This window comes from Aspergillus campestris (genome assembly GCF_002847485.1).
Source record: "Aspergillus campestris IBT 28561 chromosome Unknown P168scaffold_1, whole genome shotgun sequence".
NCBI classification, from domain to species: Eukaryota; Fungi; Ascomycota; class Eurotiomycetes; order Eurotiales; family Aspergillaceae; genus Aspergillus; species Aspergillus campestris.
The window spans coordinates 1945588-1972949 of record NW_020194336.1 but is presented as its reverse complement, the minus strand read 5'-3'; the positions used below and the strand labels follow the sequence as shown (position 1 = coordinate 1972949).

General features: G+C 52.2%; 7 protein-coding genes across 7 annotated transcripts; 2 read left to right on the top strand and 5 right to left on the bottom strand.

The window, feature by feature from the left end:
* Positions 1-49: 49 nt before the first annotated feature.
* Positions 50-1094, bottom strand: P168DRAFT_15468 (uncharacterized protein). Its single transcript, XM_024832820.1, has 3 exons — positions 888-1094; positions 557-834; positions 50-364 (listed from the first exon to the last, which is right to left on the bottom strand). Exons 1-3 carry the CDS (start codon positions 1040-1042, stop codon positions 261-263), a joined length of 537 nt encoding a protein of 178 aa, XP_024696975.1. The 5' UTR covers positions 1043-1094; the 3' UTR covers positions 50-260.
* A 2151-nt stretch (positions 1095-3245) lies between these two features.
* On the bottom strand, positions 3246-4717 carry P168DRAFT_314483 (uncharacterized protein; the record flags this gene model as incomplete). The annotated part of the gene is made up of 3 exons (XM_024839777.1): positions 3246-4204; positions 4299-4539; positions 4601-4717. 3 exons carry the CDS (start codon positions 4715-4717, stop codon positions 3246-3248), a joined length of 1317 nt encoding a protein of 438 aa, XP_024696974.1.
* A 7221-nt stretch (positions 4718-11938) lies between these two features.
* Positions 11939-13145, bottom strand: P168DRAFT_314482 (arginase; the record flags this gene model as incomplete). Its single annotated transcript, XM_024839776.1, has 3 exons — positions 11939-12242; positions 12336-12919; positions 13059-13145. The coding sequence occupies 3 exons, from the start codon at positions 13143-13145 to the stop codon at positions 11939-11941; spliced, it is 975 nt and encodes a 324-aa protein (XP_024696973.1).
* A 482-nt stretch (positions 13146-13627) lies between these two features.
* On the bottom strand, positions 13628-15818 carry P168DRAFT_286502 (glutamyl-tRNA(Gln) amidotransferase subunit PET112). Its single transcript, XM_024836356.1, has 4 exons — positions 15442-15818; positions 15289-15365; positions 15096-15237; positions 13628-15044 (listed from the first exon to the last, which is right to left on the bottom strand). The coding sequence occupies exons 1-4, from the start codon at positions 15746-15748 to the stop codon at positions 13789-13791; spliced, it is 1782 nt and encodes a 593-aa protein (XP_024696972.1). The 5' UTR covers positions 15749-15818; the 3' UTR covers positions 13628-13788.
* Positions 15819-17958: 2140 nt separating this feature from the next.
* P168DRAFT_229373 (uncharacterized protein) lies at positions 17959-18903 on the top strand (the record flags this gene model as incomplete). The annotated part of the gene is made up of 2 exons (XM_024833182.1): positions 17959-18433; positions 18509-18903. 2 exons carry the CDS (start codon positions 17959-17961, stop codon positions 18901-18903), a joined length of 870 nt encoding a protein of 289 aa, XP_024696971.1.
* Positions 18904-19737: 834 nt separating this feature from the next.
* On the bottom strand, positions 19738-23465 carry P168DRAFT_286500 (uncharacterized protein). The gene is made up of 3 exons (XM_024836355.1): positions 22789-23465; positions 21055-22726; positions 19738-21019 (listed from the first exon to the last, which is right to left on the bottom strand). The coding sequence occupies exons 1-3, from the start codon at positions 23010-23012 to the stop codon at positions 20213-20215; spliced, it is 2703 nt and encodes a 900-aa protein (XP_024696970.1). The 5' UTR covers positions 23013-23465; the 3' UTR covers positions 19738-20212.
* Positions 23466-23745: 280 nt separating this feature from the next.
* P168DRAFT_308423 (uncharacterized protein) lies at positions 23746-27255 on the top strand (the record flags this gene model as incomplete). Its single annotated transcript, XM_024839192.1, has 2 exons — positions 23746-23878; positions 24054-27255. The coding sequence occupies 2 exons, from the start codon at positions 23746-23748 to the stop codon at positions 27221-27223; spliced, it is 3303 nt and encodes a 1100-aa protein (XP_024696969.1). The 3' UTR covers positions 27224-27255.
* Positions 27256-27362: the final 107 nt, after the last annotated feature.

The window sequence follows — 27362 nt, the reverse complement described above, 5'->3', positions numbered from 1 at the left end:
CCTCTATCCTCCGTTACCTACGCTCATACATACATACAGTATGATAAATGGGGATTTGATAGGTTCTGTAGTTGTTGTGGATGGTATGAGTGTTCATGGGTACATATATAAAAACGGAAAAAAAGAGCAAAAGAAAAAAAAAAATCAAGGCCAACACAAATGGATATCAATATCAATCAAAACAGACAATAGCGCCATTTCCCATATTGAAACAGAATATAACCCAGACATCAAAAAATGAAGATAGAAGGGAAAAAAAATCAATCCCATATATCCCGATTTACTTGCCACGCCATGATCATCATCCAGAGGAAGAAGATCGTGTTGACGAGTTCGAATGCGAAGGCTGTTTTCCAGCAGCTGCCTGTTTTGTTGATTAGCATGTGTTTCTTTTGAGTCACGTCACGGCCCACGATGTTTGGTATGTTTATTGTCATGTATGTATGTATGCATGTGTAGTTTGTACTACCCATATATACACACAGACACATGCATACAGTAAATAGTAGACAGTAGACAAAAGTGGTAGGGAAAGAAGAAAGAAAGGGAAACAAACAGATAGTACTCTGCGTCAACCAAGCCAACGTCTGCAGATTATTGCCCCCAACGCGGTGATCATCGAGGATATAGATCTGACAATTGTCGTTGACGTTGGCGACGACGCCATACAGCTGCAGCGAGGTCTCGATCAGCCCCGTTATCCAGAGGACGAAGAGGATGAAGCTTCCGATGAGGATGATGCCAGGGAGGAGGAAGCGGCGCGCGGCGAGGACGAGGATGAGGACTACGAAGATGAAGCCGAGGGCGGAGGAGACGACCATGTAGGGGAAGAGCCTTTGATTATTTGTTAGTGTGATTCGTTGGTAGAAGGGAAATGGGTATATTACCATGGTATTCCTAGGTTCATCTCCGTCTGGATGGCCATAAACCAGGAGAAGATACCGAGGCAGACTGCGGACCCGGATAGCACGATTATGATCCAGATGTTGAGCTGCAGTTCGGGCCAGTGGTAGTGTCGACTGCGGCGGATTGGGGCTGCCATTGTTTCTTTCTTTTGCGTTTTTGTTCGGTGGTTCGTCTTGTTGTGTTGTGTTGTGGTGGTGGTGAGATTGATCAATCGAGATAGGATAGATATACTGCGTAGATCAAGAAGTCGGGTATTATATCATAGAAAAGTCATGCATCCAAGCGGCGTTATACTAATTCGTCAAAGTCGTATCTGTCGTTCATTCATTCGTCCATTCATTCAATTGCCCTGATCGCCATATACTCCAAGTGCAGGCGGGGTATGAGGGTTATATGTATGTATAGATCGAGTCACGTCGGAGGTAAGCCGCAGCTGCGACGTCGTAACACCGTTGGGTCGCAAGTCGCAGGACCAAGCCGCCCCAAACACCCAGCAAGGTATCAGGATCCCGACACCCCACGCCCTGGATTGGGCCGGTGTGGACTGGCAATGTGACGGACTGAGTTGGTTGAGTGTTTGTTTGTTGATTGATCGAATGGAATTGCGCCGGGATGTGTTGGCGGTTATGTAAGCGGTGAGGAGGTGGTCGGCGGAGACGAGACGAGGACTCGAGGATTATTTCGGAGATCTAGGTCGTGGTGGCGTTTGGGATATGCAGAATGGGTTATTGTTTGAATGACTGACAGGAAGAGAGAATGCATGGAGTGAAAGAAAGAAATGCATTGTGGTGGGAGAAATGAGGTGGCTGGTGCAGTGGGTGTAGGTATAGTAGGGCGACACTGAGGGTGGCAGGGCAAGACGTGGAGTTGGTTTCGCCCCTTTAGGAATGGTCGCTGATCCCATGTCTTGTCATTACCACCTGCTAGTTTTGACTATATATCAAGAACTATCCTCGCTATTCTTTTTAACAGGTTTGGCATTGATAGTGAAAGGTCATGCGCGATCAAATCGGATTAGCTACTTCCAAGGCTCATGAGACGGGTCTATGGTCTTGCGAAAACCACCCCAGCGACACCACTGAATGGCAATAAGTACGATAATGGTCTGTAATGATCTCATGAACCATTTGATCAAAGAGTCATCCCGCCTTCGCCCCGTTGGTCGAAAAACCACATCCTTCTTTGTCTGGGCGCGGACAGGTTGAACCTGTGGCTGAGACGACCATGTGTAGCATGTCTCAAATCTCTTGATTGAAGTCTCACAACCAGACGGAAACCTGCATGTCCTGTCTTGAGTTGCACCAAAGGTGCTGCACCGTGGAATCAGATCGAGGAGAAGTTCGGCCAGGGGTTCGCTGCAAGGGATTTGAAGTCCCTGCAAAGGTAATGGTCAAAAAAGCCGATGTTTTTGACTCGTCCGGCAAGATGTAATTCTCTATAACGTACATCGCCGACTGGAGACGTCCTTTACAGTGTACTGTTGACGCTCGTCGATTGTCTCCTACCCTGGTTTATTCCGTGATGATCACCTAGCATTCGAGGCATGCTCATCTATCAGTGGACCGTATCGAGTCAATTCTACCATCTTCGACCCTGATATAGTAGTTAGTGCGCCTCCTGCTGACAACTCTAAGAAATTAGGCTCAGCTAATCCATGCTTCCGTCGGTAAACTAAAAAATTTTGGGGAATATGGCTATCCCAACAGAACTTGCACCAACTTCACCCGAATCACTTGAACTCCAAAGACACCCGCCCTCATGAACAGTACATATCCTATAGCCAAAATCCGCAATGAGTATGGTTCAGACCGCTGTATGATATCAATGTGCTAGTGTAGATTCGACAGAATTGTCTCAGTGTGCTCTCCGCACGCTACGGGTCTTGTTCTTTTAGTAGGACTTTGAGATCATGTAAGTACTCTATAATTTATTTAAAATATAAAGATATTGGTCATTTCAAACTCTATAAATTATCTCCTCTTGCTAGCTAGCTGATATAATAATATTAGATATAAGCACCATCAATGTGTCCCAATCATCATTACCAGTCTCATCTGCTCGGACGGCCGATTCGACCAGCCACGTGACCCAGTCACATGTTTGCTAGTAGAGTGGTAGGGCCGCCCCACCGCCCCTTTTTGCTCCGAATTAGGGGGCAACCCCCCCAGAATACGCCCCAACCCGCCCCAAAAAACAACACAATTGAATTGATCCGATCGTGGGCCTGTGTTGACCACATCACTACTAACGCTCGTGTAGGACTTGTGGTTTTCAACTGTCAGAATGTCTATTCCGAACGTGTACGGTATTTTCATGTGCGGGGCTGGGAATATTAACCTTCACGAAGTTGCGATGAGCCGAGCGGGCCACAGCGGGGCCAGCACGCTAAGCGGCGCCGGAACTGGAGCTGGAGCTAGAGCTGGAGCTGGAGCTGGAGCCAGAATCAGATCCCCCGGAAGACGAGGCAGATCCTGAGCCAGATTGCGAGCCAGATCCTGAGCCAGACGAGCTAGATCCTGAGCCAGATTCCGAGCTAGATCCTGAGCCAGCATCCGAGCCGTTGTTGGAGTTTGAGTTTGCGCCAGCACTTGAGCCGGCGTCCGCATCTGCATTTGAGCCTGCGTCGGCATCTGAGCCAGCGCCAGCATCTGAGCCAGCGCCAGCATTTGAGCCGGCGTCCGCATCTGCATTTGAGCCGGCGTCCGCATCTGCATCTGAGCCGGCGTCAGCATCTGAGCCTGCGCCAGCATCTGAGCCTGCGCCAGCATCTGAGCCTGCGCCAGCATTTGAGCCGGCGTCCGCATCTGCATCTGAGCCGGCGTCAGCATCTGAGCCTGCGCCAGCATCTGAGCCTGCGCCAGCATCTGAGCCAGCGCCAGCATTTGAGCCGGCGTCCGCATCTGCATTTGAGCCTGCGTCAGCATCTGAGCCAGCGCCAGCATTTGAGCCAGCGCCAGCATCTGAGCCGGCGTCCGCATCTGCATTTGAGCCTGCGTCAGCATCTGAGCCTGCGCCAGCATTTGAGCCAGCGCCAGCATCTGAGCCGGCGTCCGCATCTGCATTTGAGCCTGCGCCAGCATCTGAGCCTGCGCCAGCATTTGAGCCTGCGCCAGCATCTGAGCCGGCGTCCGCATCTGCATTTGAGCCCGCGTCGGCATCTGAGCCAGCGCCAGCATTTGAGCCGGCGTTCGCATCTGCATCCGACCCTGCGCCAGCATCCGACCCTGCTCCGGCATTCGAGCCTGCGCCGGCATTCGAACCTGCGCCGGCATTCGAACCTGCGTCATTTCCAGCAGCACTATAGTTCAAGGCACCGATGCTACCTGCGCCTGCTATCTCGTCGGATTCTAATTCCTCTGACTCTTTCCCTATGCCAGACTGCAGTGAGGTACCAGGACCACCTGATCCGTTTTCGCACTGGTTGCCGCCTCCAAAGGTCGTCACCGTTATTCCAGGACCAGATGATCCCTCAAAGTTGTTACCGGTCAGTGAATATCCTGAGTTCCCCGATACAATTTCATCAGGACCCTGTCGTGCTTTCAGGGCTGGAACACCGATGCCGGTGTCTTCCAGGCGAAGCTTCTTGACCAGCTCAGCTGTTGCATCACGTCTCAATGGATCTTGTGGAGATTCCTATGCAAGAGTTAGACAGTTATCGCCGCGTCTGTCTCTCTTCCCCTCGTCGCCTACTCACGATGCTTGGAGGCTGGCCAAAGGGCGCCGGTCTGGCCTGGACAAGAGAAATCGAAAAGAAATCTATTAAACAATAAAGGGCCAACAGATTGGCCTTGGTCTTGTGTTCCCGAGGCATGGTGTATAATAAAAAAATATTGATATTTGGGATACGGTAAGGTTGCAAACAGGAGACTTGCAAATGAGCAGACGAGAAGGTTCTTTGCTTGGAACGGCACCTGTCGGGTTGAAGGACTCCGGTTTTATTTCTTGCTTTTCTCACAAAGCATGTGTGCTGCAAAGCCCCTCCTGAACCGGATTCGTTTCATTCCAGGCATGGGATCGAGCTCATTATCCCAGATTACGGTCCCAGGGAGCAAGCAAGCTGCAACCATGCAATGGAACCCTCTTTTCTTTGACTTCGTGACAAGATCGGACCGATTCTAGATTCAACCCTTCATTGCTATCCGTTGGCCGGATACCACGTCCTCTACGGTTGCCCAGTCAGTGAGGGATTTCATATGCAAGAACCTAGCACAGTGGGTCGAGGTTGTAACTGGAGGAATGCTTTTCTCAGGGCCACCCTAGCTTCCCACATCGCCGGGATCAGGTGGGGCTATCTCTTTGGATGGCTCTCTCTGTATTCAAGAGATGAGCAAGGTTGGCTATATCCTACGTCAAACATTCCATCCAGTGTCGCCATGGTTATCCACGAAACTTGGGTTGCCTTGAGAAGGTTGGTTGCCTTCCTCTGTCATATACCCTTCCTTCTCTTGTTTATACGGAAGAAGGTTGGATATCCATATGCAGGTCTTCAGTTCAAGGACTGAAATCGGCACCAGTGGGGCTCCCAGTGAGCTTGTCATCTGAACCAAACGAGATGTGGCTATCCAGCAGGCAAAATGATGGACTGCAAGAGCTTGCCATTGGATGACAACCACATCATAGATGCAAACTTCGGAAGGACGGCTGTCAAAATTGAAAGAACAATATAGGGTACGGCTCCACAACTTATTCTCCGAGCCGTCACTGAAAATACAGTCAAACTTTAGGGTTAGCGTATATCGGCCAGTGTGGATTAGTACATATGCCGCCGGTTGTCATGACGCAAGATCTATGTGTAGGTTCTAATCTAATACACTAGACGGATCCACACAGAACCTAGAATATCCAGGAAACAATCCAGAGGGGAGAGTATGCGTGTGGATGTGTTGATCGTCCAGGCGCAGAGGACCTAGCACGAGCTCCTGGCAACGGCCCGAATGAAAACGGAACGGAATTAAAACTCCGCAAGTTGAAGGGGACCACCTGGGTCCCTGAACATACTTGCCCAAGCACAGCATAGGCTGAACTCCAGCAGTCTACCTTTGCCTTGGCTCATGTGGTCCTATGGCTTCCCGTTCACTCAATCAAGGGGTTTCCACAGTAAACCCATGATAGGCCAAATCGCCAAAGAGCACAGCATACAGGGAGCACCATTTTGAAGCAGTACTGCTTGCTCTACCCTACAATTGGCCGCCATGACCCGCAGCATCCTTACGCGGCATGAGAGGATAAGATCGTTAGGGCATAGATCTACTTGTCTGAGGCCCAGTGTTATGGTTGGTTGACTTGCTACTAGCGCTGTGTGGTTGGGCCATGCTTAGGTATGGATGGCCCATTGGAATGGGAGTACGGTTTCGACCACACCAGCTCATCATATGAGAATCACGCAGAACCGGTATGCCTGCCACTCGACATTTGAACGATACCGTCGCACCACAGACGCTATTCCCGAAGCGTGAAGCGTGAGTTTGACCTATGATCAGTGAACCATCAGACGAGTAGACAAGAGTCTAGACAGGGCACTGCATGAGGATGAACCGTCCAGGGACGGGACACAGTTGATAAACGAACCTAAATCATGATGATCTGGGCCTGCCCGGGATCCCGGACCCTTGTTATATCTACGGATCGGCCAAGGTTTCATGATTGAGGTTCCAATTTCATTTATCATCCTACCGTAACTGCGACTACTACTGCAACCATTATTTTGTCCAATCCTGGCTGACGATGGCTGATGATAGCTTACTGTAACCGTGGCGGCAACTTGTGCACAGGCTCTGGTCTGGAGCTCCCCATAGTCCACGGCCTATACACTACCCAAGCTTGCAAACCGGATCTTGATGGATGTCTGGGTGAGAGGTTCGATCAGCAGGCCAGGGCCGATCATCACAGTCTGGAATCCGACTGCGCAATTTGGAATTGAGCTACCGGGCGAGCACCCAGTAGTCTTGCACCATCAACTCGCAAGTGCACCAGGCCATTCCGACATTTCACATGAGCAGTATGACCCTTGCGAAACTTGTGTAAAAGTTTGCTCTTCGACGGGGGAAGGGTAGGTCCCCTGAGGTGGAGTACCACCTGCCCCATCTGTCCCTTCACGTCTTGTTTCGTAGCACCAGGAAGCTCCAGCGTCGTCCTATTAGCACTCATAGCTCTGAATGCTCTGACATCACAAATTTTGACGTTGAACCCATCATGGACGTCCTAACACGTAATAGCCCTGGTGTGTCTCAGATCAGCCTACCCGAAGGATGGACAAAATATCCGTGCCCCCTGCGTCGCCGAGCCTGGTTTGACTGGCGGGCTCCATTTCATACCTACCTAGGTACCTGCTGACCCTAGACTCGAAAAACTTCCCTCCCCTTCAACTCTTTCTTTGCCAGGGGTTTGGTTCGGATTCCTTTCCCCCCCTTGAGTTACATTTCCAAGGCGTAATATTTCTCCAACGACGTCCTCATATGACTTGGCCTTGTTTACGCTCCTTATTCCCAACGTGCAGCGAGTGAGTGGTACCGTTGAACGGGACTCCAACCATATCTTATAGGCCTTGAATAAGTCAGTTCGAGCTCCCTTCCTGGCACACATCATAACATACTGAGAGCCCAGTATTGTAAGCGTGAGGCAACAGAATTCCTCGGAATTACGTCCTAGAGAACCATAAATGGGCTATGAAGCTCAGTGTTGACCTCATCATATGTGTATCTGCGAAGGTCTACTGATCTTGATTGACTTCAGACCGTTATAAACCAGCTCATCAGTCGAGATAATCTCTCTTTTGTTCTGCTCATGTAGAACAGTCATAAAGATATGTCTACGTGACATAGTCCATAGGAATCCATGCCCCATCATCCAGGCTTGGACTGGCGACCCGAAAGCCGCCATAACAGCCACAAATAGCCAGCTAACAGCCACTTTCCCTGGGAACAGCGTCCAGGAGCAGAGAAATGTCAAGAATAAACAGCCCTGCAAGCCACCTATGCCAATTCGGCGATCCTTCCCCCCTCCCCTCGCCCCTTTCAAATCCCCAGTCCACACACAACCACATGCAAGCATCAGTAGCAACGGCTACTGTTAAATTCCTCACAAGCTGGATCACAACGGAATTCCTGTCCCCTGACTGGGCACTGATAGCCCGGTCGGTTTTGTCCTATTGATCCAGGCCCTCGCGGCATCTTAACTTGCAGAATGCAGATTTCCCCCCCTCAAGTCCGTACATTCCTCCTTCTGTGCATTATTGTTATCTGTCATGGTGTCGGTTCGGTATTTCCGAGATTGGATTTCCGCTGCAGTCAAACGGTGGACCCCTCTCAGAGGGTCGAGCTAAACCAATTTTGAGTAGTAGTCCAGTTAGGGTAATGTGTAACTGAGGTGAAAGACAGAAATAAAGATTAAAAGTGTACATCTGTCCACATTGATCTCTCACAGCTGGCTCATCCTATATATGCCCCTGTATTTCTTGCTTGAACTGGGGCAGGATGAATATGTAAAATTCTCCGCCTTGGAGCGCACATCCATTACGCTGCTGGCAATGAAGAAGCTGTAGACAGACACACCCAGCCACCGTCCCTAGCGACGAGTGAGCCTTTACATTCTTCGATATGTCGAATAGATTACGTAGCAATTTGGGGGAGGAGGAGGAAGGGCTGCGGAAAGAACCCACCCGCGACAGCGGGTGGTGTTCTAGACTAGAGAGCGAGTCTTGTCTGTTCGAAGCCGGCACCTTCGGATCCCAGACCCACCGCACTTCGTTTTTATCTTGGCTCACTCGGATGTGACATATGTCGTGTACTAGAAAAGACACCACAGGGGACAGGGCAGTCGAGAACGTAGTCGGAGTTCGGTGGCAGTGCCCGTTGTTTTGGCTAGCCCAGTCTATAGTTACCAGCACAGTCCAAAGACATCAAGAGAGGGTAAGTGGGTGAAAGTGATGACATTACTAGAGGCACTGAACTTGCTTCTAACCGCATATATCTTCATTGATCCAACAGATGCAAGCTGAAGGTTCCCCAAGAACATGGCTCTGTCTATAGTGTTACCAAGGTCCATGAATACTACCTAGTCAGGGCCTCTGCACACCTCGCGCAAGTGAAAATAGCTGTCTTCTAGGAGGGGCGCTGGACCCATTTGTTATCTCGTAGACTAGGGTGTCCTGATCAGGTTACTGGTCCACAAGAGACTAATGATGTCGAGACTCCTCTCTATATGACCCTGGATACATTTGTATAATAAGAAATTTCACAGACATGTAGGTTTCTGTACTCTAGCTGGAAGAAAGTATTAATATAAGATTCACGGGATTTATGTACTTGTTAAGAAGTCTAATATGGTTATATATTAATTCACTGTTAACATTCTTTCAATGAGTAACAACAAAATTCATCTTTTCTTATTTCATTATTTACTAACAAGAGTATTGGTGATGATCATGAAAGAAATTAGAGTATCAGAAATTGAAATTATATACAACAACATGATCATATCAAGTGACTGCCTTTAGGAGTCCTACGCGGGTGCTTTAGAAGCCCTATCTGATTGCTTTATGTACAGGGCTATAGTTCTATAGTAATCTAGGGATCAGGTCCCCTACTATTTAGGTCGTGCCCCTTGCTCTTCCCATCTTTGAGGGATGGGAATTCAACTACTGGAATGGTCCCATTCCTGGTTTGCAACCGCGCGTATTATTCTTTCCTTACTGGTAGGGATGTATTTTCGCCCCTGTCTCTTGCATAGTTCCCGCGTTCTTGGGGTAGGTCTTCTCGGGATCACCCGCAGGCGGAACCGCCAACGGGCCGCGATTAGCTTTCCGCTGGAGAATTTATCCCTGATAGAGAACCTCACTATAACTTAAGCCTGTTTGAATACCTGTCCTAGCTGTACAGGTTTCTTTACACATTGACGCTTTTCCACATCTACTTCCAAGATGTTGTTGATCTCGGTCGAGGGTTAAGCTTACAATCAAGCTCAAGTGCGGCTGATATATGTTCGCGGCCATTCTTCACTGAATTTGGGGGGCTGCAGGCGTAAGGCACGCGCTATCCAAACCAGTCATTGGAAGAGCAGCTGGATGATAGCCCTGAATTAATGGACCATATCTGGATCAACAACATGATGAACCAACTATTTCCTCTCGGTCGTCCTTGTATTGGTGCAATGCGGATGTGCTAGATTCAGTCATCGAGCTCCCCTAAATCTATACAAGACATTAACTTCATTGATAAAATTTCAGTTGAGTGTTTCAAGATTGACAAGAAAGGTCAGCTCCTAGGCTTACCATAGTGATCCTTTTAGTCAAGGCATAACCCCCCGTATCAAATAAGGCCCAGTGACACAAGGGGCTTTCCAGACGATCAACGTCGCCACGACTACTTCGTACGGTATCATCCAGATGGAAGCCTCGGCTAAGACAAACCAGACAGAATAGAAGACGACAGCAAAGAAATGATAAGCAAAGACCCACGGCGACTGTATAAGACCCGCTAGCATACCGCAGGGCTCTTGCTTGCACCTTCCACCAATCTGAAAGTATCGAAAACACCCATTTTTCAGTGCAGTCAATGTCGTATCCTGAGCCGAAAACAGCGCATACAGTGCCATTGCAAGGATATTGATGAGGGAGGAACTCTGCTTTCGGGCCCAGTGAAATAGACCTACCTGCTCGAGCACTGCTTTGGAATCATCCAGTGAAAGGAAAATGTCTGGAGAAAGCAGCTTGGAGATCAATAGCACGTCATTCAAAGTAACAGTCATGCTGCCACCAGTCAGCGGATGCCGCATGTTCAACGCATCGTCGAGGAACAGCAGGCCCGCAACTTTCTGTTCCGAATGTGGAATGGAAGAAACCAATTGGGCATGCTTCGGAACTTCCCCCTAGCCACGGCCTCACGAAAGCTGTTTTGACAGCCGGAGGGAGGCTCTGGCAGAACTACATTGAGCATGTGGGCTTTGATACCACCAGCAGCGGGGCTTGCACTCGGTAAGCCGGTGGGGACGTCCATGAAGATTCGCGTTTGGCGAGGACTGATCTGATAGACAAGGATTGGGGGGCATCGGAGAGAAACACATATCCGTAGTAAGACTCCGGGAGTTTGGCATCTATCAATTCCAGAGCCCAAAAATTTCGATTGGCTAGAGGGTCTGTTGGGAAGGTATCCCTTTTGAAAGGTTGAGGCATAACCATGGGAGACAATGGTTAAACTGCCGTAGTACTACATACCTCCGTGTTAGAGAGGGCAAGAAAAAAAGAATGTCCGACTCACCTCAATAGCCTGTTTACTATCCCCGGCACTGTAAGCTAGCACACCGATGACCTTGCCCTTGTCTCCATCGCGAAGGAGGTCCGTGGCTTTAGCCCCTACTACGGTCACGTTCGGTACCTTTGTTGCTGCTTGACGGAGGTTCTGAATGAAGCGACCATGCTGAGAAGAGCAGCCCTCGGGGCGCTCTCCTGGTGCATTGGGGTTGTCGGAATACGGAATGTGCATATAATCATAAATATTTATAAACTATTGATAATTATACCAATGTTCACCCGGTTTAGCAGGGAGGAAAACAGGAGTCATTAAGATCACTAGATATCAACATTATGGAGATAGAACTGGATCTGATAAATGATCAAATTCTAGGTTGGATAGAGCAGAGAGAGAGTGTGTGTATGTGTGTGTGTATGTGTGTGTGTGTGTGTGAGAAAGAAGAGAAAGAAGAGAAAGAAGAGAAAGAAGAGAAAGAAGAGAAAGAAGAGAAAGAAGAGAAAGAAGAGAAAGAAGAGAAGAAATGATATTTTAAAAGTGGAAATGTAGCCGTCTAGCGGTCTCTGTCGGCGTTGTGTTCATAGGTCCTCCTCACAGTCTATTTGTAAATGCGGTGGTGCTCTGATCTGTCTGAGTTCAAAAGACACAACATTTCCCCACTTCCCACCACCCCAGAGGATAGAAAGATATGTCAATGTTAACTGAGCTCATAATGGCACCTTCTAACCATGTTCTTCATTTCCTGCATCGCTGCCAAACCGTGGCATGTTCAGGACAAGACAGGACCTTCACAGCAACGTGTCCCCCAACGCACTGCGCACCAACGAGCACCCCGTTCGGATCGTGTCCGTTGCCCCCACCTCTTCCAAACTGGGATTGACCTCTACCAGATCCATGGAGACCAGATTGCCCGTCCCATGTACACACTCACAGATGAAGTCCCCTTCGCGGAGCGTCAGGCCCCCGCGGACGGGAGTTCCAGTGCTGGGCGCCCACTGCGGGTCCAGCGCGTCGACGTCGAAGGACAGGTGGATGGGGGTGTCGTTTCCGACGTGGGCTAGGGCCATTTCGACCACACGGCCGATTCCGTATCTGTTGGAGGGATTGCTTATTAGACTTCATTCTGTTTCGGTTTCGATTCCTCACCGTTAAGGGAGGACGTGAGGTGGGGGAATATAAACTAACCGGTCAACATCATGCATACTAAACGCCTTGATACCATGTTCCCGGAGGATCTGCTTCTCTCCGCGGTCGACATCGCGCAAACCGATATAGACGACCTTGCGCGTGCTGACGATATGTTCATCCCGCAACCACCCAAAGATATCCTTCTGCTCCTCGCGCGCGAGCCGCGTCAAAAACGCCATGGGCATACCGTGAATATTCCCGCTAGGGCTCATCTCAGGGATGTTAATGTCAGCATGCGCATCGACCCAGATGATGGCGATGTCGCGACCCAGGCGCTCGCGGGTGGCCTTGGCCGAGCCCGAGATGGAGCCAATCGCGATGGAGTGGTCGCCGCCCAGGGTTAGTACCATCCGGCCTTCGCGGGCGTGCTCGTAGACCTGCGAGCTTAGGGTCTCGTTGACCGCACTGACCGCGCGGGGTTTCTTCATCCCGCGGTGGTCGGGGTCCGTGGGCGGCATCTTGTCCTCGTAGTTGTGGACTGCGCCGTCGTAGTGCAGGTCGTAGCCGAGGTCGTCGCGGAGTTGGTCCAGGAGGCCGGCTTGGATGAGGGCCATCGGGGCGGCCTCGACACCTGTTTTGCACTGTACATGTTGGGCTCGATGGTTAGTACATGTCCATTGTCTAAGGTGTAGTGAGATGGTGGGTAGGGTAGCCCCTCCAGGATGATCGACAAGTCCGTCAAGGAATGGGTAGAGCCGGCCGATCTTGGTGATGACGTACCTGCCCTCCATTGAAACCAACCGCCACCACGCCCAGCTGGTTAGGCTTGGACAGGAAGTTCTGAGTAATCGTCGAAGGCAGTGTCATGGTCACGACCGTCTGGTTATAGGATAGAAGAAAGGATACAGATGAGGGGATGGAGAAGATGACGAGAGACAAAGAAAGGCCGGATAAGGCGATAAGAGATAACGATAAGATCGGATAGAAGTGGAGACAAGCGGCAATCCCCTCGATCCACGATGGTAAGAAGGTAGTCGGTAAATAAAGAACAAACAGGAGGAAAATTGGCAATAGTGAGTAATTATTCAGATGGAAGAAAGAAGAACAATTCAGAGAAGAACAATACATGGGAATCCCTCCCTTTAAGTGTCTGGTGTGGCCGTGGGGCCGCCCTTGGCTCGTGCCGGGCGATCGCTAAGACCTGCTTTTAGGGATCACGGCTTTCCCCTAAGTACAGGTGGAGGAGAGATGCCCGCTTCATCCCACCTTCGCCCCTCATTTTCATTAGCAATCGTTTTATTCTTTTAGGAAAGGGATGGTATGTGGACGGTGGCTTGTCGGAGTTTGTTGTGACCAATGGGTATCATTATCTGAGACGGCGCCAATTTCAACCTAGCCCGTCCCAGTTCTCTAGCAGATAAAATCTCTCTATATCCGAGCTTATGGTACAGGGGGCCCGCTATTCCAACGAACAGAAACCGAAATTTCACCAAGTCATAGTCCCCACCATCTACGGTGGGCCCAGGATGAGCTCGCGGAGTACCGAGTCCGCCTTGTGCGCTTCCACGCGACCCTTCTCCCCCGTGCGCATCATGTGCCCGACGAACCACCCGAGTTTGCCTAGCTGGTTCTTGCTGCGGATCTGCTCGACCATCTGGGGGTTCTGGCTTATCGCCTCCTCGGCGAGCGCCAGGTACTCCTCCCGTGACAGTGGGCGCAGCAGCAGATTTTCCTCCTCCAGGAGCTGGGGGATGGACCGGGCATCCCCGTCAAACACCATGGCGAGTACCTGCTTTGCCGTCGGACCGGTGACATGTTTCCGCTGTAGCTGGTCGATGAGCGCTGCCAACGACGATGCGGGAACTCGATCTGCGTCCCACGCAAGATCCGATTTGGTCCACAGCCCCCCTAGTTCGTGGAGAACCCAGTTGCCAGCCGCGCGGCCGAGACCGGCCTGGGCTTTCGGATCCTGATCGCTCTGTAGATCCCGCAGGACGTCCACTACATCCTGATAGTACTCTAGACGGGCTCCGTCGTCCAGCTCGACCAAGGGCTTGGCATCTTCGATGGGGAGATGGTATTCGGAGCCCACCAAGGTCGCGATCAACGCGTCCGAGGCGGTGGGGAGGGTCTTCCTCAGCTCTGTCACCAGATCCGGACCGATGTATAGCGGCGGGATATCGGGATCCGGCATGTACCGGTAGTCCACTTCACCCTCTTTGCCTCGGAGCTTCCGCGTCTCAGTGCTGCCAATCGTCCAGCCACGGGTCTCGCCTTCCACCACACCCCCGCTTTCCAGGACAGAGATCTGCCGGTTCTTCTCTGCGATGATGGCGTCCTCCACGGCCTTGAAGCTACTGAGATTCTTGATCTCGGTGCGTTGGCCAAGGCCAGTCATTCCCCCGTAGTGGTGCGTACCAGCCACCTCGCCGCGTTGACGGATCGAGACATTGACGTCGGCGCGGAGGCCACCAAACTCCATGCCCGTGGTCACCGCACTGCAAGACTGGAGGATGGCCTGGATTTTCCGCACACAGGCAGCGGCCGTGGCGGGGGTGTGGATCTGGGGCATGGTGATAATCTCGATGAGCGGGTGGGACACGCGATTGAAATCAAGAAGCTGTGTGGAGGGTGGATATTCCTGGGACTTGGCGGTGTCTTGTTCGAGTTGGACCTGCTTGATGCCGATGGGCACCTGGTCGCCGTCTTCCGGCGCGATTCCGTCGTGGAGGAAGAGGTCGACATGGCCGTTTCGCGCAAAGGGCTCTGTGGGGGGTCAATGGAATGCATATTGGCGGAGGGAGGGGATATAAATACCATAGTACTGGGTGATCTGGTAGCCCGCCGGTTGGTCCTGATAGAAATAGTGTTTTCGATCGAACCGACTGACCGGTTGGATGTCGCAATTCAAGGCGATGGCAGCGCGCAGGGCAGGTAGAAGGGTTGCGATTTGGAATTCCTAGAGTCATTAACAGGCGATCCTCCGTAGTTGTATGATCCTTGAACGAACCGGTTGCGATCCGGGGAAGGCGAGGTCGAAGAGCGCGACGTTGGAGTTGGGCGAGTCCGTGGAGGAGGTTGAGGCGCCTGTATTCTCAGACCGACAAGTCAGACCAATGCTGGGGAAACATGTCTTCACAAATCCGGCTGTGAATCAACGTACGCGAAAACAATTTGGCATCCGTGTTCAGCTGCGCGTGGATCTCAATCCCCACCGTCAACTCCCACTTCTGGCGGGATGCTTCTTCACTTTCCCTCCTCTGGCGCTTGTGGGCCTTGAGCGACTTTGCATCTTGCTTGAGTTGTTTGCGTAAGGGAACCCGATCGGAAGAGTCGGCTGTCGAGGTTTGGAGGGACCGTCGAGGAGTCTGGTTGGAGACGATGGGTAGAAATCGGGGAGGATCACGTTGGCATCGGGGACAGAGCGCGCGGACAGTCCGGGGGCATTGACGTAGCCATGGCCGGAGCATGGGGGGTTGTACTGGAGGGGAGTAGCTTGAAGGCGGATTGAGAGAGCAATGGTTGTTCGAGAGGTTTATGACACGGTGATTTGAGGCCGGGGAGGAGCTGTCGATGAATGATGACAAGGAATAACCCGGAGCGGAATAGGAAATGATCGGGATGGCGCAGTGGAGGAGGATGGTGGTGGGTAATTTTGGTATGGCAATTACCACCTCACCGCCGGGATTACGCCTCCATCTGAGGCATCAGCGTGCATGGAATGACATGCATGGAGGATGAATAGGATGTACGAAGGAGGGGAAATGCAGCAGAATCTTGACATATCCCATAGTACCTAGGTCGGTCGAGAGGTACCCAAGGGACCTAAGTGGGAGTAGGATATATGGTGTGTTGGTGTATGGCGAACCAATGGAGGATATGAGTGTATCCTGGTTGATGCCTGACTCGGTCGCTGCCTGAGCTGGCCTACGATCAGGTGACGGGCATGCCCTAGACTGGAGTCATTCAAAGACGAAGAGAATCAACGACAAAGCAGGAGAGATCCATATCACATCAGCTGGTTGTCTGGCCGAGGAACAACAAGGATGATCGAGGATGACAGGAAGTAGTGCCCCCACCTTGGTCCCTCCATAATACCAAGTATTATTACTTCTTCATGCAAGGCAGGACGGTGATCGGCAGCGGCCAACGCATCATGACAATTGAAGATAGATCCTTCGAGAGACGCCCAAATGGGGTTTGTTGGACAGGATTGGGCCTGGATGGGGAACGTCGCTCTTAAACGACCTAGATCCACTTGCAGCCTCCCTTCTGATAAACAAACCTCTTCATCCCTTCCGGTTTCTTTCTCTTCTTCCTTCTATACATGGGGAACTGATTGCATCGCCCCCACCACCACTTCGAACAGGGATCACCCTCTGACTATAGCACTACTTTAGTACCCTCAGAACTACCGGACCTCAAAGGAAGTCAACTGCTAAGAATAAATACGACTGGCGCGCGCGAAGGGATTGGGGAGGATGATCTGTAACAACCTTGGCGCTGGTGTGATCACAACGGACGAATGACACCTCGCCGCCCTCCCTCTTCATCCATGATCCTATCTTGTCATTCGACTGCGCCCGCTCTCCTTCTGTCTCGGGACCGTCTCATCTTCCGAGGGGTTGATTGATTCTCCTCATTATCTACATTCAGAGAGCACCATCCCGCCCCATATCCCGTGCGTCAGCCTCGCATTCTTCCCGTGTTGGGGGGTGACATCGTTGATCCTCCTCGGTCCATCCCCAGGAACTACTTCTATACTATATTCCCACATGTTGCCCCGATCCTCCTTCCAATCCTGAAATTCAGCCTGATAATAAGAAAAAGGAATTTCGACCAGGGGTCACGAAAGAAGAAGAAGAGGTCTGAACACATTTATCACAGGTCTATTCGCATTCTGGTATACATTCCTAGGATCGCCCTCCCCGGATTCCAGGACTCCTCCCTTGATATGCGCTCCCTCTATCCCATTCCTCCCTCCATCATTCTGACCTGGCTACCCTGTGTCGCTCTCATTCTCCATGATCTCTTTCCTTCCTATGGCCCCAGGGACACATCACCTGCATCGATCATTCACTCACCTGCCTGAAACGGCTTCCGTTCCAACCGTGCCCGCCAGTCCCGTACAATGATGCCGCTATATACCAGTCGACCGAAGAAGACCCGGAAGGATGGGGCTCATCGGTCCTCTTTTGGCTCAATTCTCTCGTCGAACTCGAATTCGACACCCAAGGGGTCGAGGTCTTCCGTGGAAAGACCCCGAAAAGATGGCGCGGAGGGTCTGTCCAAGACAAAGAAGAAGACCAATGATCCGAAACAGCCGGGGACACAGTCAGAAAGACCACCGAATGTTTTCGAGTATCTTGAATCCGACGAGACAGACGCGACCTCATCATCAGAGGATGACGACGGCCCACCTGTCAAAGCGCCGACCCAGCCCAAGGTGTCGCGTCCGAGCATCTCGACAGTTCGTCCAACCCACCCGACGACAGCTGCGGTCCTCAATGGTCGCACCCGAGCTTCGTCCATGAAGTCCAAAGGATCTGCTGAATCCCACCAACCACCACCAGTCGCCCCCGTTATCACCCCGCCGGTTGCGCCCCTGCAGCTCGCCCGAACCAACTCCACCCAACGGAAGATGTCTCTCGACGGCCCCAACAGCACCCTTGGACGAGGGATGGATCTCGCGACGGTGCCCGAGTCATTCTATCGCGACCCGTCGGCATACCACGGTCCTCCTCTCCCCCCTTCACCCCCACGTAGCCCAGAAGAAGACCTCCACCGCACCAGCCGCAGGCCGCGACGCAATACCCACTCGCCGCAGCACGCATCGGGCTACGGCCTCCTTGCATGGCGGCTCAGTGCATCCGCCGACAGCGGGGAGCCCCGCCTACCACCCTTATACCGCCGCTTCGAAGACCTGAACCACCGCGTGCTGCTCCACCTACAGGATGAGATCGCGCAGATGGAAGAGGAGCTGCGCGTGCTGGACGAGTGCGATGAAATGCACCGGGCCTCCGCCGCCGAGAAAGACGGCTCCAAGATGCTCCCTGCATCGCGCCGCATGGACGTGCAGGCAGGTGTCTACTCATCTCTCCACTACCAACGAGAGGAATTAATGAGCGCCTTGATCCGTAAAACTGAGCAATACAGTGAGTCGATAGCCCCTCTCCTCTCCTTCAATCCCCCCCACGAGAAAGAAAAAAACAACTAACGCCCACCACCAGACAACGCTCTCAGCGCCTACAGCCGCGTCCTTCAGACCCTCCCACTAGCCTCCGACCAAGACGTCGACTCTTACCGCACCTGGATGCACGGGAACAGCCCCATCGCAGCCCTCGAGTCGCGCTTCCTCGACCACCCCAAAGACCTCGTGTCGCTGACTCCGCCCGTAACGCCTACCGCGTCGGCCCCCACGCCCTCAGTCTACTCCGCCATCATCATCGCCTCAGCAGCCATCTTGCTCCCGCTCCTGGCGTTCAGCATGATCCGTGATTTTTGGGGCCGCGTCCTCCTCGTCGCGCTGGTGGGCGGTGCCTCGGCGGGCATCGCCTCGACTACCTCGGCGGGGTCGGAGCAGTTGGTTGCTTCGCAGGATGGGTGGCGGTGTGCTGGACTGTGAGTCTCTCTTCTTTTCCCCCCTTGATGTAGATGTTGTGCTAATGGTGATCTAGGTATTTTGGTTTTATGACGACGGCTGCCATGTTCATTCCGTGATGCGTCTTCCATCCACCCATCTATCATCTATGTCTTTTTTTTGTTATTCTTACGACTATACGAATCTTCTTTGGGCACCACCTAATCTCTGGCTTTGCTTTACGTGACATTTGCTCACCCCATCCTCGAACCCACCTCCACCCGCGCCCTGCCCCTCCTACCACTACTTACTATACTACCCCAACCCTACACCCATATAAGTGTGTACATGGGTGATACCCACACAACGAACCCATCCCTGGCCAGGCAATCGATACAATGATCGAATGCGCTTTTCAGGATCAAATCCCCTTTCCCCTTCCCCTACCAACCTACCTACCTACCTACTCTGATCTTATCTTGCCTTGTCATGTTATCACTGGTTTCGGAGTCACGATGCAGGACACAAAACAATGGGGGATCGAGAATAATGGGTCGAATGTATCATTGATTTTATGAGATATGTATATTACGCTCTTTTCATTTGTTGAGAATATGAATATGAATATGATTCGGGGATTTACTCACTTATCTCTTATCCCTTTTTTTTTTTTTTTTTTTCTTTTTTTCATTGCTGGTAGGCGCTGGGTAATTGGTTGGTCCAATAACCTTGGCCTGTGTGTAGGCTCATTTTAGCAGCGTCCGCGTAATGTCAGGTAGCATAAACTAACCAGTTAATTGCAGCCGTATGGTTGCCGTCAACCTACAGGTGGACTACATAGGTAATGTGAAAGGAGACATAAATTAAAGAATAATAGGCTAAAAGACTTGAATATTGGTAATAACACTCCTTAAGAATAACAATAGAAAATAGATATAACAGACCAACAAGCACAAGTTCTCCGTTCGATAACGTTATAATTGATCGATCAACCAACCAACCAGCCCATAAGAGTACAAGAAAAGAAGAAGAGGAAAAAGAAGAAGATATCGATCCTCCACCGGAAGTCTAGTCCGTAAATAGAAAGATTCCCATGGAAAGCCTGAAGACAGCCGAGTAGGAAAGACGACAAAAGAAAACCAGCATTATAAGAAGGAAAAAAGAAAAGAAAAGGACAAGCATTAAGAGGAAAAAGGGGGGGGTGTAAAAAAAAAGGAATAAAGATATGGAAAGACGAAAGAGGAAATCAAATTCCCATGGTCATTTGCACCTGTCTACCCATTATCCAAATCATTCTCTACTTCTCTCTTTGCCCGAGGGTAAAGTTAATTGAGAAGAATCAGAGACCCCACAATCACGAAACTACTGATGTGGATTTTTTCCTCTGAGGTGTGCCACCGCCTGGCTCCTGCGATGTGCCTTGCTCCGGTGGGGGCTGTGGTGATGATGGGCTTTGCCGTGTTTGATGAGCGGCTAGCTGTGCCCGGTTCCGGTCCATCAGTACGGCTTGCTCTGCTGCACTTCGAGCGTAAGTCATGGCCGCTGCGGAGTTGGCGTAGTTTGCTGATGGTGTGGCAGTCGGGTTGGAGGGAGGGTTACCAGGTTGGGGAGGCTGCTGTTGCCTTTGCTGTTGACCTTGCTGTGGTTGCGGTTGGGGTTGAGATGGCTGTGGTTGCGGTGGCGGTTGCGGTTGATGTTGTTGTTGTTGCTGTTGCTGCTGCTGTTGCTGTTGCTGCGGCTGCGGCTGCTTCTGTTGTGGTGGTGGCGGCTGCGGCTGCGGCTGCGGATACCGCTGCTGTGCACCAGGGCCCGGTGTCATATACGGTGTTCGAGGGGCGGTGAAAGATGGCTGCTTTTGAGGGGAGCCACTACCCCGACCCGGGACAAACTGCGCGTTGTACTGTCCTGGTTGTCCTGGTTGTCCAGGTCGTGGGGTGAAAGGCTGCGGAGACGCTTGCGGGGCCCCTTGCTGGCCAGGATAAATAGGAGTGTTCTGTCCAGCGCGTTGGATCGGTGCAAACTGTGGGGTTTGCTGCGAATATCCTGGCGGGTAACCCGGCCGCTGCGAAGGAGTTGATGGGGGTCGAGCTCCTGCGAATGACTGTGGTTGGCCCGGGGTGAAGGGGCCAGGGGTTGATGGGGGTCTTCCACTGTAGTACGGCTGCGGAGGCTGGAAAGCCCCGAGCCTGGAGGCACTCGGGTATTAGCAGAATAGGCCCGTTGGTTGTATCCTGCTTGGAAGCTTCCATGACGGGAAGGTGTAGCATTGCGAGCTCCGCCGCCACCCATGGATGTCATCGCCGCAGCGCGTTCCTGCTGGATCGTGAAATCGTCCTTCTCCATAGTCCCACTGTAGTCAGGGTTCTCCACGACGACCTTCTGGCTGATGTTCAGGTCGGCCAGCTGGTCACCGTCTAACTTGGCAACGGCATATGGTGGAAGGGTAGACACTAGAGTGGCCAGGCCCGATCGCAACGCCTCATATGTTACTCGTTCTGCCTCTGTTGGGTCTTCCCAGGTACCCTGGTCAGGGACGATGCCTTGCAGCGCCTCGGGATCCTGACCGCCTGGCGGCGAAAACTGAAGGCTGCGGATTTTCTGGTACGAACTGAGAGTTTCCAATAAGTCCGAAACATCATGTAACAGAGCTTCCATGTCTTGACCCTCCTCATCTTTGAGCATATACGAATCAGCGCCCGTGACACCGTCCGCGAAATCTTCGGGATTGAAAGATTTGACCATCTCTTCCAAGGTGCTTTCATCGAGCTCGCCGATATTACCAGGCTGTGCCGCCACAGTTTCCTGACGTTTCTCCTCGTAGGGCACGGACAGGAGCGTCTGCAGACGTCTGGCGCCCCGCTTGCTCCACCATACTAGATCCTTCGCATCCGCTTGGAGAACAGCACCCGAGCTGTCAAACGAAGGCGCAAAAGACGAGTATACTTTTTGTATAGCGGATGCATCTTCATCAACCCATAACGCCGGGTCGTCTCGGATCCCTTCGTCAGTCTGCGGCTGAGAAGGTTGATGCTTCTGTCGGCGACTTGCAGCGCCCCCGTACTGTAGCCAATCACCCGAAGGTAGAGGCGCAAGACAGTAATTATTTCGGTCTCCAAGAAATGAGTTGAAATTCGTAATGGCTTCGAAGGGATCGATCCAGCCACCGACGCTGCGGAAGGATGACCGGGTCCTGCGTGGGAGTTCCAATTGAGGCAGGGCAGAACGAGGAGCAAAAACTTCACCAAACGTTCGTTTGTGCTCCTTGGCTTTTGCTTCCTGTTTATAGGGGGCAATCTTCGCCGTGGTGATTCCGTTGGGGAGTCCGACCTCTGGGAGCGGTGCCTGCACTTCCACGTACTTCTGAGACTTCGGATCATCCGACGGTAATGGCACTTTGACGGACTTTTGCAAGCTCGAGTACAGCTGTTTGGGATTGGCAGGATTCCCAAAGAGAGTCAAAGCCACACCGTCGTTTCGTACCTCCACATCACTGGGGGCAGGCTGCGCTGGGACTTCTGCTTCTGCTTTATCCGCCAACGGTTCCGCCTTGATGCTTGCGGGGCTTGTCTGGGCCTGACGGACCAGGCTATTCAGCGTTTTCTTGAATGCTGCGATGCGATTCACAGTTTCCGTCAAAGCCGTTGAGTCATTTTCACTGACACGGGATTTACTCCGTTCAATCACGGCTGCCGAGGCCCGCTCGATATCACTAAGGAATTCCGATAGAGTATTATAGCGGTCCGCATCGACCCGTGCACGTATGCTAGTGCCCTCCTCCTTGTCCCCAGACACCTTTGCGCGTTTCGACCGGGGTTTCGAGGGCGACGTCGTCAAGGGACAAGCTAGGAGCTGGAGTTCCGTGTCATTCCTGGAATCCGTTAGCCAACGAAAGCGAACGATCGCTTCACCTAGATCGCAGGAAGTGCTTACTTATTCAAAATATCCACGAGGTTGCGCAACGTTTCCTGCAAGTTGACCTTTTCCTGTCCTTGCGAAGCGGAATGATTGGGATCCTGAGAAGCCTTATCGTCGTGACTCGAAACCCGCTTTCGCTTCCCAGGGGTCGCTAGCGATGGGGGATCGGGGGTAGCAGCATGAATTTCGCCGTTGGTGGCCGACATCGAGGTGGTTCCCCCACCCTCGTCTGCGCTCATAACTCCGAAGTCGCGCCTTCGGTAACGGTTTGACGCGATCGAAAAGTATTTCGTGCCAGTCGGCCGGGTTCGTGCGACAAAGAGAACACCCAGTCCAACCGGGACCCCTTGTAAAAAGAAAAAAAAAGATATGAGTGGGGTCGAGAATGAAAGATTTCGATGATCTTAGTAGAAGGGCGCTCGCGAAAGATCGTGGATCTCTGAAGCGGGTGCGCCAATAGTTGCGAGGGTCAACGCTAAAATCAGAGTCGATGGGTGCGCAACCAGGGAGGATCAATTCAAAGATAGGGTAACCAACGCCACCACGAGAGGCAGCTGAGCGATCGGGGGGGTGGTAGTGTTCTGGATTGACTGCAAAGATGATCAACCCTATGAAGCAACCGTAAAAGTGTTGAGGGGCGTTCGCAGGGACCAGAGACAGCGGGCAAAGCGGGCGGGTAGAGGAGATCAAGATGGTGGAGGTATTATTATGGTAAGTAATAATATGCTGGAGGGAGATTCCATAACGCGCCTTGCCAATTCCGCGACCCCGTGACGATCGGTCACGTGAGGCCTTTTTTTCTCCCCCGTCGCGGTATGTGGAATCATCAGGATGGAGTCAATCTGTTGATTGCTCGAACAGTCTCTCTCTTTTCACCTCAATTCCACTTGCGCATTATGTGCATACGCCTCTAAGGCATTGTCTCCTGTTCGTCTTGGCTTTGCAGCTGCCTCCCCTTGACTCTCTTCATGGATGTCATCGGTTTGGAACCATGTGCAGGGCCGCTCGAGAGTTTCCTCTCTAAGAGCGGCGCACTTGTTCAATGCCCGTCCATGGCGGAAGGTATACACACTCTCAGGACTGGTGGAGCCCATGTTTCAGCTCGGTATTAATCAATCTGTTTTTTTACTTTTAGGGTCCTCTTCATAATATCTACTACCGCCCGTCGATCACCTCAAATCCTCTACATCCGTTGACCAATCCCCTTCTCGATCTACCCTCTTCCTCTCGATTTATGAGCGCCTCCAGCATTCCAATCGCGCTTCACAATGATTCTAAAGACGATCATGATTATGAAGAACGCGAGGTGGAGGGCAGTCCGTTAGGCGGATCGTGGTCTCATTTGCGACCAGACCCCTCGCTGAATCCGTCCCTTTTCTCGCACCTAAACAATCAGCAAAATCAAGAACTAGACGGGGAGAACTATGATCCAGATCGACATTTGCTTCCCGGGGAGAAATCATCAAGTGAAGACCCCTCGGATAGCTCCCCACGATCATATCACAAACCTAGGACACGGGACGCTCGGAGACCTTCTAAACACGAAGCAAACCAGGCGTTTAACCCCACCCCAACCGAATACCTTTTGGATAGCCTCCGGAGGACAGAGTCCCTCAACTGGTCAACACAAAATAAAGATCCTAGCCAGCCCCTCCAACCTATCCTGTGTCCCTATCAAAGGTGGAAATTTCGGCGCCACCATCGACCCTCGTTGCAGGCAATTACCGCCGATTATATTCGCTATGTGGAACCGTGCTTGGATCTTGACTCGCCTGCAGAGCTACCTTTGAAGGGTGCTTTACAAAAGGTCTTTAGCGAGAAGACTACCAAATACCTCACGGCCCGCCAGTATGAAGTCGCAGATGTCGCCGCATGGGCGTGGGTGCTCAGGAGCAAGACCCTCTGCCGGGCCGCTCTCCGGCTCCTGGCACTCGAGTCATCCCAGAAGACAACGAGCAACTCTACCTCTCGAATACCGCCTTTTATCCCTCTCCTCCTACTCCGAGAACCACTGGACTCGAGAACCTTCCGTCTGCTTTTGGTCTATTCTCTTCACCTTATAAGCGGCAAACCGTTGCCTCCGGCTGGCTTGTCCGGAGAGCTCCTATCGGACGAGTCCATCCTCGAAGAAATCCAGCCATCGGAAAATGCCAACCCATTGCTCGACCCCAACATGTGCGCCTCTTTTGTCGTCCGCCTCCTTCATCATGCACGCGAATTGTGGCCATCAGCCCAGCTTCCTATCGCCCGTGCTTTCGCGTTCTATCTCAATTGCTTCACCGGAGATGGATCGCATCGGACAACCGCGACACCGAAGACTGACCGACTCATGGCGCAGAAAATGAACATGTGTCTTCGATTACTTTCGCTGCCCTGTAAGTCGGGGCCGTTTACCTCCGTGCCAATACAGCAGCAGGCGCAATTTGAACTTCTCAAAGCCATGTCGAAGCACCAGCCTCCTCTTCCAGTCTCTCGACGCGCCTACCAGGGTATTATTGCTGTGCAACTTGCGCATAAGAAGACCGCCGCCGAGCGCCAGTCAGCCCGCTTAAAGGCACCTTCGTGGCCCCCATGGAAGGAAGAAAAACTAGGCATAGACTTTGAGCGCGGTGTCGAAGGGATGACGAGCCGTGCCATGCGTGTGATGTCTCAAATGAAAGAAGCCGGCTATGCTCATTGTCGCTGGGAGGAGGTCTCTTCAATTTATGCAGGCTGGGACACCGATAGGAGCCCGACCATACAGACAAGAACTCTAATGCGGCAGCCCACAGATATACGCGGCCCTCTTGGAGATCCCGCACATCACACCATTTGGGAAGCTCGAATCCGCACGACGCGAACGGTCCGTGAAGCGTGGGCTTGTTTTCTCTCCCACCGAGACCAGGGGTTACCGCCTTGCGGCAATATTTACGCCGCCATGGCCGAGAAGTTGATATTCCGAAGAGAAGCCGTCGAGCGTGGCTTTGACCCTGCTAGCGATGTTCTACCCGGCGATGGCCGGGAGACCTTCCCGGAACCATCGTCTGCAAGAGACCTGATTTATGTGCATACGGAACCCCCTACATTGGATGAGCTTCTCCAGCAGATGCTCCTGCAGGGGATCAAGCCACGAGGAAGATTTTTGGCTTTGCTACTACGGACTGCGCCGTCGTTCAGCTCCGGAATAAATTACCTCTGCTGCAGCGAGCTGAAAACCGATGAGGTTCACGCATTGTGCACTGTCTGGGGCCACACGTCTAGTTACGAAAACAGCCGGAAAGCCTTGGAGGGACTCCCTGATTATCTTTTCTCGTCCTTCATACGGTTTCTATGCAAGTTCTCGGACTTTGATCGATCTGACCTTGCGCATGGTGCACGCGCGGTCGATATATTCCCAATCCTCATGAGCGACCCACCAGACTCACCATCAACAACTACTACTTTGCTTCCACATAACGAAGAATTCGGGCTGGATGGAGAGGGTCGACATCCCAAAATACTGTCGCATGCCATCCATCTTGTAAGAGCGCGAAGGTCAAGAGCCTCGCAGCCTTGGGATTTTGTCCTGTCCGCTCTGGGTAAGACGCGTGTCACGGACCCGTCCCGCAAGATTGGCCGGACTACGCAAATCGTCCTGGGCTGGTACGAAATGCTGGAGACTCTTCGATGGAGGAAACAGTGTAACGTCGAGCCCAGTCTCCAGGGACTGCGAGCGCTCTGTGCCAGTTTCTCGCAAGTAGTGGCCGCCGGGGTGCGGAGTCCCGACGCCGTTGAGGAAGGGCTGGAAGTCGTTCGACAAGCTGCCTGGCGACAAGGGCCAGAGCTTGCGCACTTACATTTCCTCTCCCCCGGGTTCAGCAATTTAGTGGAGCATGGTCTTGGCATCCTCAAAAGCCAGTTCGATCATCTTGTCCTTCTGGACCCCACCACGTCGTCCCTGTTTGAACGGGGCGCGTCATCTCTCGAGAATGCCACCGAGGCGCAGGTGAAACTGCCACCGCTATTCCAGGTCCCCTCGCCGGCCATCCTGCATGCGTTTGTGCGGGCGCTCGGTTTAGCGGAGGACGTTGACGGTTTGCTCAGTCTGCTGCGGTGGATGAGCCAGCACGCGCAGACGCTCCAAGCGGCATCTGAGGAGCACTTGAACGGCGAGCGGATGATGCGTCGGACGTTGGTGGCTACCCGCATGTTTCTCGAGGGATACTGGGGACGAGGAGGATGGGAATCGTATCGCTGGTATGATACTCTGGAACAAGACGAACACGATCACGATCACGATCACGATCACGATCACGATCACGATCACAGCAGTGAATATCCGGAAATTTACGAGGAGGAGTCTCCTGATGAGGAGCTGGTGTTCGCCGACCCCAACCTTCAGGAGGCGTATGACATCGTGGTTGCGACACCGAGCTTGGGGCCGTGGCCGACCGCAGAGGAGGTACGAGATTATGTCCAGCATCATAAATGAAAGATGGACAAGAAATGTACAATAGAATATGTATATATATGGGTGTGTGTATAGTTAGTGGACTGAGTCCAATCATGGAAGATACCCTTGGTTCCAGCGCATATGACGGTCTTACGGGTTCCGATGTAAATAATAGCCA

What these genes read in the sequence shown, in the direction of transcription:
- P168DRAFT_15468 (XM_024832820.1), bottom strand. Translation starts at nt 1,042, where the DNA reads ATGGCAGCCCCAATCCGCCGCAGTCGACACTACCACTGGCCCGAACTG. An exon ending in ATGAACCTAGGAATACCATG is followed by an intron (nt 835 to 887) that starts GTAATATACCCA and finishes AAATAATCAAAG; the next exon opens with GCTCTTCCCCTACATGGTCG. An exon ending in GTTGACGCAGAGTACTATCT is followed by an intron (nt 365 to 556) that starts GTTTGTTTCCCT and finishes TCAACAAAACAG; the next exon opens with GCAGCTGCTGGAAAACAGCC.
- P168DRAFT_286502 (XM_024836356.1), bottom strand. Translation starts at nt 15,748, where the DNA reads ATGCTCCGGCCATGGCTACGTCAATGCCCCCGGACTGTCCGCGCGCTC. An exon ending in GGATGCCAAATTGTTTTCGC is followed by an intron (nt 15,366 to 15,441) that starts GTACGTTGATTC and finishes CTGAGAATACAG; the next exon opens with GCGCCTCAACCTCCTCCACG. An exon ending in CCTTCCCCGGATCGCAACCG is followed by an intron (nt 15,238 to 15,288) that starts GTTCGTTCAAGG and finishes TAATGACTCTAG; the next exon opens with GAATTCCAAATCGCAACCCT.
- P168DRAFT_286500 (XM_024836355.1), bottom strand. Translation starts at nt 23,012, where the DNA reads ATGAGCGCAGACGAGGGTGGGGGAACCACCTCGATGTCGGCCACCAAC. An exon ending in CTCGTGGATATTTTGAATAA is followed by an intron (nt 22,727 to 22,788) that starts GTAAGCACTTCC and finishes AACGGATTCCAG; the next exon opens with GAATGACACGGAACTCCAGC. An exon ending in CCTATTCTGCTAATACCCGA is followed by an intron (nt 21,020 to 21,054) that starts GTGCCTCCAGGC and finishes CAGCCTCCGCAG; the next exon opens with CCGTACTACAGTGGAAGACC.